This window comes from Orcinus orca, chromosome 9, assembly GCF_937001465.1.
Source record: "Orcinus orca chromosome 9, mOrcOrc1.1, whole genome shotgun sequence".
In the NCBI taxonomy this organism is placed as follows: domain Eukaryota; kingdom Metazoa; phylum Chordata; class Mammalia; order Artiodactyla; family Delphinidae; genus Orcinus; species Orcinus orca.
In genome coordinates, this window is record NC_064567.1 from 78,010,930 (window position 1) to 78,027,593 (window position 16,664).

The window sequence follows — 16,664 nt, forward strand, 5'->3', positions numbered from 1 at the left end:
TAGATCAAAATCAGAGTAAGTGATAAACAATTATTAAATGTTATATTCTTTAATTTAGTCAACATAACAATCATAATCCTATCAGCTAAGTTGTTGTCTGCCTTTTAAAAATTTTACTTAATTTTAAAAATCATCCTACCAGTTAGGTCATTATCTTTCTTATTTTTTAATACCCTCCTCCTAACGACCCTAACAACAACAGTGACCTGACAGGTGAAGGACCCGTGGCCACTCAGGCAGAGAGAAAATGGACTTTTTCTCTGAATCTCAGTCGTTTCGTAGATTTCCAACCTCCTTAATAAACACCTGCCCACCTCCTAGGTAAAGTTGATCTAGAATAAAAGTAGACTACTGCCCAGTGTTTTCTCAGGAGTCTTTGGGCCCAGGAATCATGAAGCCATGGTTAACAAATTATTGCCATTAATTATGTAAAGAGAAGGGATGACTTACAGAAGATGAATTGAAAATAATATATAATAACAAGAATGACTACTCTGAAAAATTGAGTCACTATTTACAAGTAATTGGGGGATAGAAAATAATTAAGTTATAAAGATATACATTGGAAAGAAATATTCTTAGGCCTAAACATTTGCAAAAGAGGCAGAAATACGTCTCTTAAAATTTTGACTTGGTGTAAAAAAATATTTATGGAAAAAACAGAAGAGATTCTTGAAATAAGCAGGAATTAAGGTAAGTCTTAAAGGCTCTGTAACATTGAAAATAAATGGAAATAAAGTGGTAGGCAATTCTGGAAAATAAGAATGGGATAATATATAGGAAGACACATATGTGTTGAGTGTTTTGTTTAGCGTAGCTGAGACAGTTGCAGTTGCACACAGTAGGTTCTATATGGGATAGACAATGTGGGAACATTAGAGCATGATGGGTTTGGTTCTGTAGGAAATCCTTGAAAGAAAGTATGGATACCTCATTCACATTATGTTCATTCTCTAGGCCCCATTGAGTCCCACTATAGAGATGTGCATTCTAGCACTGTGATTAGTTCAAAACCTTATTCAAAAAAACCTCAGTCACTCATTAAAGCCATAGTTTCTAATTTGTTTTGCCTCCTTTGCTAAGTCAGGTGTTAAACATTTCTCATAAGTCTTTTTTATTTTAGTTCTTATTTTTGATAATTAATCTACTTGGGAAACAGGTGGTATGAATGATAATCTTTCAAATACCTGAATTGTATGCTAATGCTTTTATTTTTTTATGCCCAATAGACAGAATGTGCAAATTTCATCCGGGTACTTCAACCCTATAACAAAACTCATGTTTATGTGTGTGGAACTGGAGCATTTCATCCAATATGTGGATATATTGATCTTGGAATCTACAAGGAGGTAAATATAATGAAATAGCACAAAAACAATTATAATAACTTGTTACTTAATGCCTATGACATAAAATAGTTAGTTAGACTTGAATATAAAGATTGAATCGTATTCTGTATGAACTGAATAAGAACTTATATTCCAAACCACTTTATGGATTGCCATTTTGATTGTACACTTTATCCACCTAATAAAAATTTCTTCTATTAAAAGTTTTTTTAGTGATATGATTAAAATAAATGGTATACAGTGTTGAAAGTGCTTGTTTTCTAGGCTCTATGTACAGCTTTATTTTCTCTTGAGTTTCCTTTATAACTAAATCTATTTAGTATGTTGCGGTTGGTAAAAATTTATTTCCCATAAGACCTCACAACGGAATGATATCTTATAAATAATTTAATTTTTCCCATCCAACAAATTTGACCTGTTACTTATGTTTACAATAGTAGACACTAAATACAGATAATTTTAATGATTTTCTTAAAATTGTATGGAAACTTATTATCACACTGGACTTATTATTTCTGCCAGACCAAAGTGACATAGTGGAAATGTGGGATGTATTAATTAGGAGTAATGTATTCCAGCAATCAATGAGCATTTCAATAAATGAGAAACATGCAGGTTACAATAATTTAATCAACAACTAACACGTTAGAGTACTTTCTTTGTGTCATGGACTGTGCCAGGCACTTTACATGGATTGTTTTTGTAATTTCACAACACTGTTAATGAAGTTGGTACCTTAATAACTTCCAGTTTGCAAGTTAGTAAAAACTGAGTCTCAGTAGAATGAAATACCATGCCTAAGTCACCCAACTAATAAATGGCCTAGCAAGGAATTGAACCAAAGTAGTCTATCGCTAGAGCAAGCATGCCCAACTGAGCTTTAGAATATGTACTCTAAATCATTCCTTTGTGTGGGTTGATGGGTTACACTGTCATCCTTATGTTTATGTATATACTTCTTGTGAATAACCACACATATTTGCAGGGTAATTGGCTGCGTGTTTGAAAGTAAAGTCTGGGCTCATGGTACAGGTTTCTTTACACTGATTTAACTGATTCAAGCAGAGATCAAACCCACAACTGTGGCTGGATAAATTTTTCTCTCTAACCAACTTGTCTAACCAGCCCAGACTCAATGGTTTGAAAGTAAAGCAACCACTAGGAGTTAAATCTCTGAACCACTAGGAGACTTGGCAACTTGAATCCATCATACTTTGTTGCCAGTGTAATGTTCTCTTGCCTAGCTTTGATGAAGGGTAATATGTAACAGTGGCTTATAGCATAGGCTGCAATTACATGAGCTGGCCCCACATCTTGGATGTGTTTTGAGGCCTGGGGCTAAAAGCCAAACTCACAACCTGCTGAGGGATGCAAATAGTGTTCATTAACTCCTAAAAGTCACAAATGCTGAAAGGGAATATAGAAGGAGCTAATTACTTAGCTTGAGACTGTCAAAAAGCCCAGGGGCAGTCAGATTTACAAGTTCTGTGAATAAGACAATTATGAGTGAACAGGGATATTGAGCCTTGTGAGTTTTCCACTAGTCAGGAGTACAGATAATTGTATGGCAGCCCTGCTTGAAGATTGTTCTCTTCTAAAATGAATTATTAGTCCCAGGATTCACTGTCCATTCAGAGGGAAGGCACTTCCATCTTCAAATAGATAAGATTGCTTCTCAGGTGGCTGGGAACAGGGAAGAGCAACAGATAACAGGGATGGAGGAGAGAAGTGTGCGAAGCCCTCTTCCTGGGGACCACTGTTTTGTGTGCCTGGGGCAACGGGAAGAAAGAGGAAACAGCTAAAATAAATCCCAGATTTCTATCTTTGGCAGTGAGTTGGAGAGGGGTGTTATTTGTTGAGATGAGAAGAGTAACAGATTTGTGGGGGAAATCGTGAGTTAGTTTTGTACATTCTGCATTTGAGAAATGTTCTGTAGGTCATACCAAGTGGGCGGTTGGATTCGGATTTCAGGATAGAAGTCAGGGCTGTTGACAACAACTAAGAGCTAAACATGAGGAGCCAGAGTTTGAATTATGGCTCGGATCGTTTACCATGGCTCCACGGTCTTCTGCATAAACTCTCTAAGCTTCTGTTTATTCAGCAAAATGATGACAATAATAATAGTAACTCAGAGTTATTTTAAGAATAAAATGAGAAAATGATTGTGCATAGGCTTTGGTATAGCCCTTGCTCTATTCCAGTCACTTAATTCGCAGCCGTATTAGGCAACAAGAACACAGAAAGGCAGAGACAAGTATTTCAAAAGTATGTATATAAACTTTATTTCAGAATAGTGTCTGCAGTCTCTATCTATCTATCTATCTATCTACCTACCTATGTATCTACTCTGCAATACTGGGGGTGCCTGATAGTTGTTTAATAATTAGATTGGAAGTATGTTCTTTCCTCTGGAATCTCCCTTCTGCTGCAAATCTCATATTTAAATATTAATAGTATTAATAATATTAATAATAATTTTTCCTAATGTGATAGTTAAACATTTCCTATTCTTATCTTCTTATGTCTTTACTTCAACAGTATTTCTCTGTGTGCAGTTTAGACAGGTACTTTTTTGCATGATTAATTAGGCTTAAGGAATTTAATGGGGAAAATCTTATAAAATTGAAGTTGTCTCAAAAAAAGTGTCATGTCATTCAGTTTATCTCAGGAAGTCCATTTAATCAGCCATTATTTTTTTACATCATTTTCCTGTTGGTATCCTTGACTCTGGCTCAAGGAAACTTGCTTTCCTGCTGTCTCCTTTCTCCAGGAGATTATAAGGGAGACCTTGTCCTTAGCCTCCGCAAATACCAATTCTATGGGCTTATCTTGAGAATTTAATGAAATGCTGCGTTTTGACAACAGAAGTCTGTACAATTATAAGGGTTTATCTAGGCCTTTGTATCAACTATGACATTCTCCCAGATGTTTTCTTGGTTTTTCTTTTTTAGCTTTTCACTATAATCTTCTGGCACACCAGGATTCAGTTTACTTTTTCCCTTTACAACGTCCCATTATAGGCTTTAGAGTCAACAGTTCTGTTTGACCTGTGGCGAATAATGTGCCCTTAATATTTAAACATTCTTAAGAGCCGTGATCTGTAGGTGTTTTTCCCTGACATATCTCTAGCCCCATCCACAGTTGGGAAACATGCCCTAAATGTGTTCTCACTGGACTTTTTTCATGCCTAGGCGCCACTATCACAACTTGTCATTAGCTGAACTGTTCTAACTAAACATACTTGGGCTTGATCATGTTACATGGTCATGGTGAGTCTATACATTAATTTCAATACATTTCTAAATCCATGAGTTTGAAATCCTGAGACTAGATTAGTTAAGAACATGAACTTTGGAGACAGCCCTGAGTTCAAGCTACTGCTTTGCCTCTTATTCACTATGTGATGCTGAACAAGATACTTACCCCCTTTTATGCTCAATATTCCTCTTGTAAAGCTGGAATTAAAGTAGCTACCTCTTTAGGTTAGTGGTGAAGATTCAATGAGACAATGTACATCAAGTTCCTGGCCCATGGTTAGTATGTATTAATTGTTAAGTACCATTACTCTTAGTATTAAAGTGTATTTACTTAAAACTATAAAATGGCAAATGTTAATCATGCTGTTTAAATTGGTATTACTATTTTTTAATAAGGCGGTAATTACTGTTGATCCTGTTAATAAGAAAAAGATCTGAAATGACACATCATACAATAATAATAATCCAAATATTTCCTCTATCCCTTTTGCTTCTTTACTTGCTTTCTAGGTAAGTGGCACTGAATGATCCCTTTTAATTGCATGTGTGCTCTGATATAACTGTAGATATGCCATCTAGAGAGAATATCTGAAATGCTGAATTTCTCTAACTAGTACATTTGCAGCCTGAGTCATCAGTCTTTTTGCTGGATGACAGTGTTGTCATTGTTATGAAACACTCAAGCTCATGGGGCCATATTCATTATACATTCATATTTTTCTTGGAAAGTTCAACTTAAGATGTTTTTTTTCCCTGAATGTTAAAAGTCTGCCAATGCCATTCTGTCTGTGGCCACTATTATAAAAATAGATGTTTCAGCCAAAATAACTATGTGGCTTTAATGTGCATAGTGTTTTCGTAATAGTGAAAATACTACAACAGGATTTTTTTTGCCCACATGTATCAACAGCTCTGAAAATGAACTGCCTGCCTTACAACGCTTTTAAGTCACTAAAATTACAAAATATCACGAAGCTTAAGTAATTTGGTATAGTTGTAGATGCTTAGGTAGATAGACCATAATAGTTATGAAAGTATAATTATTATAGTAAATTTATTCCTTAGAGGAGGAACTTGGCTTATTAGGCTCAATAAATTAGTTATTAGGCTTAAGAAGTAGGCATGTTTGATGGTGATTTTGATTATGATAGTGGTCCAGGCTAAATGAATCGATGAGGATATTGCTACTTCCGGTTGAAAAATTCATTCATTATTATCATCATTACTTTGGGCAAATGGAGACCAAAACATGGGAACTGAGTCTTGCTAGAAATAATATTTGTGGAAGAGTTAAGAAGCACAGCATGATGTGCGTGCTGTATGCTCAGTTTCTGTTGAATTAATGAATTAGAATTTCGTTCTTATCTCCTACGTTCTTGCTGATTCGGATATTTTTTAAAAAATCTCACTTGTGTTAATATTTCTCATAACAGGAAGTTATGTTCAAACTAGACACACATCATTTGGAGTCTGGCAGACTGAAATGTCCTTTTGATCCTCAGCAGCCTTTTGCTTCAGTAATGACAGGTAAGATCCGTGATGGATAGTTCTAGCTTTTAGGTATTTTTCTAAAAAGGTGTGTGTCGATTCAACCACATTTTCTCAATGAGTTAAAGATTATTTTGGATTAACCATCCACTGGCTGTTTGGTTGTAGTTTTTTAGTGTCATGTCTCTCTATACTTAGCTCCTTATCCATAAAGTGAGGCTCCAGTAATCCCTCACGTCAGCACAGTTACATTTTAAATGAACTTCAGGTTGAATTCTTTTTAATACAAATGACACACACGCAATTGTGCTATAATTCTACATGTAGCTGTCCCAGATTTTCTTATCTTTAGCGATGCCCCATTTGGTTCACTAAGGCAGTTAAATTGAGCAATTCCTTGAACATAATATGTTACAAAATATGTTGAAGATGTGAGTGGGGGGATTAATAATAAGACGTAAGTGGATAAATGAATAAAACAAATAAATCAAACTGTAGAATGCAGATAAAAGAATGGTGTAACACCTCTCACCCCAGTTTCACCATAACCTGATTACATTAATGGCAATGTGAAATTTTTGCTAGCACATTCAGTCTTCTCTTGCTTTGTATACATCTTAAATTCTCTTATGGGAGGACTGTCCTGTTTAAAGAAGGCAGTACTGTGTGGTCTGAAGTCTTTCCTGAGGAATGTCGGCATGACCTCTGAATTTCAACCATTATAAGGGCTTCTTTTGTCTTGGTTTGGTTCATGACTTCAGTCTCTTTTTATTTAACTTGTCCATCAGATGTCTGAATAGACTATCAGAGGGACGCCCCATGACATTTTAATTTTCACTTAGCGAGAACTAATGCTCTTCCTTTGAAGTGAAAGTGTGTGTGTTTTTTGAAAATTATGTGACTAATGTTCAGTCATTATCCTCAGAAAATGAGATTGATGATTTGTGATTCTGATCTGTCAAGTGGGGTTGACACACCCTTAATAAAAAACAATAGATTGTAGGTGTTGGTGACCCCTCGTAGGAACCCCTGAGTAATTTAAATACAAAGAAGACAGTTTTAAAGTCTGGATACACAGATCCAACTTTTATGTTGAAATACACCATTTTTTCTGGCAAAATGTTTGAATATTTGTAGTTTTATGTTTCAAATTGATGGTGTGTTTTTATTCTTACCAAACTTTTTTCATAATGTCTTTATTGATGTTGTTATTGTTATTCTTCTACTTTTTAAAACTTGCCCCACAATGAAATACTGCCTTTCACCATATATACTTAAGAGATGGAATCAGTACCATGTCTACATTTACTTTACATAACTGGATTTCTCTCTTTTTTTGGGGGGGGGGGTTCTCTCTTTTATATGTATGTGTGTGTGTTTCCCCCTTTTGAAAGTCGACTATTGTCATGAGTATTTAGGTTGGTTGTCTCAGATAGTTCAGGAAAAGTCTTATTTCAGTGGATGTAATTGGAGGATTTTGAAAGTATCTGAATCACTTATGCAAAGGCAGAATTTTCAAGATATGTTTCTGAGGAAAATTGAACTTTAGTGATAAAACAGTGTCTGTAGTTGTTCTTCTATTTAGGCATTTAAAAAATCTAAATGCTCTGTAGAGATTAGCTGTTTTTTAAATTTTAGTCTATTAAGTGTAACCCCAAGTAGTTGAATATAAAGATTTCTTGAAACAGAGGCTTAGCTCTCAAAGGGGTAATGCATGCTATTGTAGGGACCGTATTCTTCCTGCCTCAGGCCGCTCTCCCACTACATGCTAACCAGCATTAGGGAACATGGACCACCATTCCCCTCTTTTCCAACCCCCATCCTTTTCTCCCCCCTCCTCTCCCTTCTATCCTTTCTTCCTCTCCTCTCCCCCATCTTCCTCTCCTCCCCTTTCCCTTCTTCCTCATTTCTTTCCTCCCTCCTCCCCCTTCTCCACCTCTTTCTACCTCTCTCACCCCCTTTCTCCTCTTTTCTCCTCTTCTCTCTCTCTCCTTCTGTCTCTGGTAAACATGGATATTCACTTTACATAAATAACAGGACAGAGAAGTTTGGTATGCAGTAATGGCAACATCTTTCCTTTTTCAGAAATGCCTGTTTATCAGAACTATTAGAGACATGATTAGCTACAAGGAATGCAACATGTTATAATTACAAAGTATGACTTCAGTGCTGAAAGCTCCCTTTCAGCAGAGGTTAGGCAAAGAAAAGTTGTGGTCACTGAGGTTGTGTCGGTTAAGTAAATACTAATTACACAATTCATTCCTCATTATGGCGTTTACTTTCTAAATATTTTTTTTGCGTTATTACAAAGAGAGACTCCTAATTATGATATGTCCTTGAATTATTTGTGGGGAGAAGGGAAAGAAGAGGAACTTATTCATAACAGAAGCTAAATGCATGTGCAATTATTAATTCGGAAGACACTGGCCTTTTTTATATTCAAGTAGTAGTTAGCATCGGCTTACCAAAGTTCACTGAGTTATCTTTTCTTCAACTAAGCAGATTTTTCAAAATATGAAGGGGAAATTTATGAAACAATATATTTCTGATGTTAAGCAATAGACATCATTGGTTTCATGCTGTGAACTTAGTCTATTGTCAGTAGTGTCTGCCGGTAAACTCTTAGAAGTCCTGAGTATTCATTTCTCCCTTGCAGACGAGTACCTCTACTCTGGAACAGCTTCTGATTTCCTTGGCAAGGACACTGCATTCACGCGGTCCCTTGGGCCTACTCACGACCACCATTACATCAGAACTGATATTTCGGAGCACCACTGGCTCAATGGTTAGTGATTTTCACACTTTTGATCGTTTTGCCTTTGCTTTTGGGTAGATAAGAAACTCATGATTATTCATTCAGATGTGTTTTGGAACTGATTTAGCTCAACATACAAAATACATTTGAAATAGTTCCTCAGTGCGTTCGACAAATCTCCAGAACCTACCGTGTATATAATAATAACAGTTGACATTTATTGTGTGTGTGTGCTATTGTCCTTGACATTGTTCCATGCGCTACTTGATTTTTTAAAATATTCATAATGATGTAATATGAGAGATGTGTTATTATTATTATGTGCTTTTTTTTTTCTTTTTTTTTTTTTTTTTTGCTGTACGCGTGCCTCTCACTGTTGTGGCCTCTCCCGTTGCGGAGCACAGGCTCCGGACATGCAGGCTCAGCGGCCGTGGCTCACGGGCCCAGCCGCTCTGCGGCATGTGGGATCTTCCTGGACCTGGGCACGAACCCACGTCCCCTGCATCGGCAGGCGGACTCTCAACCACTGCGCCACCAGGGAAGCCCTGTGCTTTTTAAAGATGAATAAACTGAGGTAGAGAGAAGTGGAGTAATTTGGTCAAGGTCTTACAACTTGTCAGTTGCAGAGCTGGGATTCAAGTTGGCAATCTTTCTCCTGCTATCTGTTTTTTAATGACTAAGCCAAATACTGTCTGTGAGCATAATAGAAAGGAGTTATTGTAATGCTAACTTCTTTTATTTAAAAAATAATTTCTATTTTGGTTAAAACATGTCCCTCCAAAAATTTAAGCATATTGATATTGACATGAGTTTGTCTGATTACTTTTGTGTTTAGCGGTCATACAGTATTCCGAATTTTCAACAACAAAAAGACTTCCTAAATGAATTTATTTAATGGAAGGAATAGTGAAAGGCTTTTTTTTTTCTTTTGCCCCACTGCTTTACAACAGGTCAGGTTTTATCATGATTTTTTAAAGTTTTCTGATTAACATAGGAATTTATTTCACCGCATGGCACACAGCATTTCTCATTCCCGCTATAAATATTGGGTTTTAGTGGAGGAGGCCTGGGTAGAGATTTCCTAGGGGCTATCTCTGTATCTCTCAGTATCATTCAAGCAGTGACAACATAAACAAAAGGGAAAAACACTTCTAAAACATTTCTTTAGTCAAAACCTCCAGATCCATTTGTTTACACAACAGTGTGATCTCTGTTGACCAAAAGAGAACCCTATTAACAGAGTAAACAAATTTAGAATATCCCCAACTAAGTGATTACTGTTCACTTCTTAACACTTGTGCAAGGCAGGCTGATCTTGTGAATATTGTGAAGGTTTTGTGGGAATTACTTGGTTTGAGATTGACTCCATAGATTTTACCAGTAGAAAAGCTCAGTTATCTGTTTAGGTAACAAGATATTATGGATTTATTTTATTTTTTTTTTAAAGAGTTTGCTGTTTTGAAGAAGGTTCACTCTTCTTTCTTAATTAATTTATTATTTATTTATTTATTTTGGCTGCATTGGGTCTTCGTTGCTGTGGGCGGGCGTCCTCTCGTTGCGGTGAACGGGGGCTACTCTTCCTCGTGGTGCGCGGGCTTCTCACTGTGGTGGCTTCTCTTGCCGCGAAGCATGGGCTCTAGGTGCACGAACTGCAGTAGTTGTGGCTCACGGGCTCTAGAGTGCAGGCTCGGTAGTTGTGGCGCACTGGCTTAGTTGCTCCGCGGCATGTGGGATCTTCCTGGACCAGCGCTCGAACCTGTGTCCCCTGCGTTGGCAGGCAGATTTTTAGCCACTGTGCCACCAGGGAAGTCCTGATATAATGGCTTTAAAATGAAGTATAGATTGCATTTCCCAGGCTTGGGATGGCAAACATCATCATGTTGCCACTCATTTAAGAGATTAGTCTATTTTTTCCTTACCTGTGACATGTCCAAAAGAAGTCAACAGTATTGCTAAAACAGTAAATGCGGGAAATATTTATTCAACTATTATTTGCCTAACATGCTGTTCTTAGTGCTGTGTGAAGAGAATTACAAAGTAAGAAACCTTTGCGCTGGTTTAGCATTCTCTTAATAAACAACTTTTAAGGGCCTGTGGCATACTGAATGCTCTTCTGTCCACTGGGCCTGCTGAGATTATAGGGGAGGGTCACTGACCTCATGGATGATAAATGCCTGGAGCATAGGAGGAGAGTGGGTGATGGAGCCAGAAAGCTGTAAGTATTTTCCTGAAACTACTGTGAAGTTATCTATTATTTAATTCTTTATTTTTATTTTATTGAGGTATAATTGATTTACAGTGTTGTGTTAATTTCTGCTGTATAGCAAAATGACTGTTATTTTTTATATATATATATATATATATATATTCTTTTTCATATTCTTTTCCATTACACTTTATCACAGGATATCGAATGTAGTTTCCTGTGCTATACAGTAGGACCTTGTCATTTATCCATCCTATATATACTGGTTTGCATCTGCTGATCCCAAACTCCCAGTCCTTTTCTCCCCCATCTCTCCTCTGTCTTGGCAACCAGGGGTCTGTTCTCTATGTCTTGGAGTCTATTTCTGTTTCATGGATATGTTCATTTGTGTCATACTTTAGATTCCACATATAAGTGATATCATATGGTATTTGTCTTTCTCTTTCTGACTTACTTCGCTTAATATGATAATCTCTATGGTCCATCCACCTTGCTGCAAATGACATTATTTCATTCTTTTTTATGGCTAATATTCCATTGTATATATTTACCATGTCTTCTTTAGCCATTCATCTGTTAATGTATTTAATTCTTTTTTGTGTGTCTTTTTTTTGTAAGGGATAATTGACATATAACATTGTATTAGTTTCAGGTGTACAACATGATTTGATACTTGTATATATTGCAAAATGGTCACCACAGTAAGTCTGGTTAACTTCCATCACCACATATAGTCATAGAATTCTTTTCTTGTGATGAGAACTTTTAAGATCTACTCTCTTAGCAACTTTCAAATATTCAATACACCGTTATTAATTATAGTCACCATGATGTACATTACATCCCCAGGACTTACTTATTTTGTAACTTGAAATTTGTACCTTTTGGACCCCCCTTCACCAATTCCCTAATTTTAACCAGAAAATTAGATCTTTGTTGTTTATAGAGGTAACTGATAATAGCAGGAAGGGAAAACTAAAGGAGAAGGAGGACAGAGAGAGAAGGGGCCATTGCACCAAAAACAGGAAAATGAGGGTGGGACAGGAACAAAGGTAGTGGCAGTGGAGGTGGACATGAGAATATACAGCAACAAGTAATGGAAAGAGAAGATATCTGTTTGGGAATAGAAGAGTCCCAGGATATGAGGAAAAATTCAAGAGAAGATTTTGGGTACTGGGAAAACTTTGCAATGAAAGAAGTCAGTAGAAAGGAAGAAACTGAAGGAGGGAGGCAGGATATACAGTAGAAGTCTCAGTGGATTGAATGCAGGCAAATGATTAAGAATTAGGAGACCTATTATTTATGGTTGTAGGACATTTAAGGCAGATTGCTTAGTGGTTAATAACCAGAGGGACCATATAACCTGGTCTGCCCTGGACATTTCCAGTTTACCTTTGCTGTTCTTTAACTCTCTGAAGTGTCCCAATTTAGACAAAAATTACAGCTCTTTTTTGTGGAACTTAATTACCTAAGTTTAAATCCTGACTCTCACTTATTTGTGACCTTGGTCAGACCTTTCTGTGCATTTAAATTCTTTGTCTAAAAACTTGGCATAATAATAGTATCTGTTCCCAGGGTGTTACAAGAATTAAATCATATAGGGGAGTCTGATGGAAGGCAATTGTAAAAGCAATTCAGTGTCAATATTATCATCACCATCATTATTGTTATTCCTGAAGGTGAGAGAGGTAGCACGGTGGGACTAACGCTCCGGATGCTCTGATTCTCTGATATCTACTTAGCATTTTTAAGTACAGACCACCTTTTCCTTCTCTCTCTCTACATTTCATAATTCTGTGAGTTCATCCATTCTAATAGTTTTCTGTGTTCTTGTTTCCTAAAACTGTATTTCCAACCTTTTCCTGTAACTAAGTGACCTTAAAAATATTTATTTCTATGTCTTACATTGTCATCTCAGATTAAACAAAAGGAACTAGTTGCTTAATATGGGAGTAAAGATATCTAAGCCTTGGCCTTGATTGTACTACTAAAGTGCTTTGAGATTTATACAAGTTGTCTAGTGATCTTTTGCTTTAGTTTCTTCAAATAGATATATAAACATAGATATATAGAAGTCTAATTGGACCTAAAATCCTGTGAGTCTAACTCAAAATTATCTTGTTTCCCCTTTCTAACCTGCCCTTCAATACCTGTTTCCTGATTTTTATCTATCTTAAGTTTCTTAACTTCATCCACTCAGTTACCTTGAAGTTATCTTTAATTTCTTCCTCTCCTTTATCTCCCTTTATCTCCCTATCTGTCACAAAGAGCCTTTATTTCCTTCAGAATATCTGTTGACCTTGTTCTTTCTATGGCCACCATCTTTCTTTAGGTCTCCATCACCTTGTCTCTGGTTTACTGCTACAATTTTATTATTTGTTAACTCATTTCCCTATGTCTGGTCTCTTCTGCTTCAAATTTATTTTATATAGCATCCTTCCCAGTCACTGTATTAGGCACTTTTAAAGTAGTATCTTATTTAGTGGTATAATTTTGAGAGAATTACTATTTCCACTTAATAGTTGGGGATAGATTAGAAGTCAGATAAATAGTCCCTGGTTAAACAGTTATTGGAAGTGAGATTGAAACTCAGGTATGTCTCTCTAGCTCTACACACTTTATTCTTCTCATTGTATGATATAGTCCATCAACCTAAATCCTGTTAATGTGATTACCCATCCTCTGCTCTTGCAGCCTCACTACAGATAGGGTCCACATCATGATGCCATTTTGGGCAACAGCAAACTGAGGATGTGGGTCTGCATATGGAGACCGCGGCAGACAGAGAAAGTGTGGTTAGGCAATCAATGTGGAAGACCTAGCCAGTCAGCTGTAGTCGTTATTGCGAACATTTGCTGAGGGATGGGCTGGCCAGAATCAGAATAGCATGATGCTTCAGGAGGCCCAGTCAGTCAGGAGCTTCTTGGTCCATGGAAACTAGGGCAAAGCAAGGGAGAAATAATAGAAACTACATGAGATTGTTATGAGGAAGTACCCCACATGCTAAGGGAAAAGATTGGCTTTTGGGGGGAGCGTTTCTCTTCTCCATTCTGAGAAGTGGCCATTTTCCAGATATAGTCAGCCTAGGGTCCAAAGATAGAGGTCAAATAGGTCATCTGGCTAGTGTCAGGAATGTGGGGAGACAAAAAGCAGTGATTGCTAAAGGAACTGTGGTGATTTGGGGAATATTAGACATTATCTTATTCAACCTTACATTCCACAAATTGAGACTCAGTATGAAGAAGGGACATGTTCAGGTCTCCTAACTGCCAGACCCATCCTTCCATTACAATACCAAACTTCTGACGAGAGTATCATATCATGTCTCCTGCATCTGGGAGCTTGACTGCCATTTTAGTGGTAGTTATGGGGGTAAAGGCTCTGTTTCTTCCTTAAACTGGACCTGACACAGCACAGTAGCTGATGCAGCCTACTTGCTCTAAAGCTGCACTATCCATTGTGGTAGACACTAGCCACATGTGGCTATTTAAATTTAAATTAAGAAAAATGAAATAAACTTAAAATTTGGTTTCTTAGTCACACTAATTATATTTCAAGTGCTCAAAAGCCACATAGTCTAGAGGCTATTGGACAGCACAGATATAAAACATTTCCATCTTCACAGAAATTTCTATTGGACAGCACTGGTTGGAAGTGTACTTTTTATTAATTATGTACAATAGCATAATCACGCAGTATAATACATATCACAGTGCAATCCACAATCACATAACGCAACAGATGTAAATTTTCTTTACTGTACCATGTAGATGTGAAGCTCACTCCTGGATTTTGTACAGTTATTGCCAGGTTGAAACAACTGACAGATACTTGATATTTCAAATAATGGGGTCAATGTCTAATTAATTTCTCCTATACATAGTATTCCATCATTGTATTATTTATTTCTGGTTAGACAGTTTGAGAATTTTTTTCTGTTAAATTTTGCTTTCTGTACTTTGATTTTTAGTTAAAACCCCTACTTTTACATGTTTGTAATAAACTCTTGTAAACAGATATGTTTAGATTGAGTGGAATACAAAAATTAAATTAAATTTGCAATTGAGTATTTAACTCTTAAGATGGCAGGTTTTAAATAATTAACCTTTTAAAAAATATGATTCTACATGAATCATTTTTATCACTGAACCGCTTAGGCAGTTTAAAATCTTTGATGCTTGTGTGTATGCCCTATTTTGTTCTTTGCCCTGCCTGGATTTAACCAGTGAGATCAGCTAATCTCTTCAGTTACCAGTCCTAGGATCCTTGTCAGACTTTCTGTGGGACTTTGTCTAATCCAGTGCCAAAAGACATAGAAGTATGAATCTTGATTTCTTCTTTGAGAAATTAACCCACCTATTAAATACCTCACCAGGAGAGAGAAAAATTGCAGAGATGAAGTCTGATGGCAGTTTTAGACGAAGACTTAGATAGTTCCACACTTTTCTTTATCAGCTTAATCGTAGAACATAGCAGGAAATGGGAATACAGATAACATCTCAGAGCGGTTACTCAAACACAGTTGAGCTTTTATGAGAATTTGGGGATAAAACTAAGAAGTATGACCATTTGGAAAATGAAAACAAGTAATGATGCCTCAGATGCATATGTTTTTGTTTTCTTTCCTGGAGTAGATGAGAACTTTTGTTTCAAATTTTCATTTCTAACATGTGGAGGCAGTTTTCATTTGAAGTTTCTCTTGGAGTACTGTTGTCTATAAATTCTTCTTCCACAGAGAAGGATAACATTTTTCAAAAGTGGTAGGAAAAAGATATTACAAGAAGAAATAAAGGAAAGTAAGGAACTCACTATGTATTAAGTCATGGTGTAGGTGTGCTCATCTGGGTGAAAAGAGGTTCTTAAGCAGAAATGAAAGTGATGTACATTTCAGGCCATGAGGATTTATGCCATTTTCATTTGGCAGTGTCTCCTGGTTTCATGCTAAAAGTTCATTTGTGAAAATGCACGATTTCAAACTCCATCCCTATTAAGGCGTGTGTTTCAAATGCCACAGGGGAAAAATGTGCTATAAATAAAGCCCAGGTGTCCCTTGGTATGATTTTAAATTACTTAATTCAACTGTGCATGTCATATACTGATGAAATGATATCTATTTTTACACAAACTTGGCAGCAAGTCAAAAAGGAGTTTCTACCATAAAATACTAACATCAGTGTTCTAAGACACAGGACCACAGTTGAGTCTGGAAGAAAGAAAACTCTCTATTCTTGAAACAAGTATTTATTTTTAACTCAAAGTTACTTATTATTTAAATCACAGAATAGAGTACTATGGGATACAAAATTACTTATTATTTAAATCACAGAATAGAGTACTATGGGATACTCTTTTTTTTCATAATTAGATTCCTTCACATAATAAATATGTGGCTTAAACACTTCTACCATTTAATTTTCTTACAGTACTCCAGAATAATTTCCTTATAGTACTTGAAAAAGAACCAACATTTAAAAAAGAGTCCAGTAAAACCAACAGTCACTGAATAAACACAAGAACATCTATGTTATGTATTAGTTGAAAGTGAAAAGAAATGTAACTTGGAAAAGTATTCTATTTTGCCCCACTGATATTATAATGAAATTCCTGGA

At 36.3% G+C, this 16,664-nt stretch overlaps 1 protein-coding gene across 1 annotated transcript in view; it reads left to right on the top strand.

Moving 5' to 3' along the window:
- SEMA3D (semaphorin 3D) overlaps positions 1–16,664 on the top strand; it is a 210,109-nt gene that overhangs the window by 129,717 nt on the left and 63,728 nt on the right. Inside the window, exons 7-9 of the mRNA XM_033440035.2 lie at positions 1,230–1,349; positions 6,040–6,133; positions 8,751–8,879. Coding sequence (XP_033295926.1) covers positions 1,230–1,349; positions 6,040–6,133; positions 8,751–8,879 — 343 coding nt within the window. The remainder of the gene's footprint in view (positions 1–1,229; positions 1,350–6,039; positions 6,134–8,750; positions 8,880–16,664) is intronic.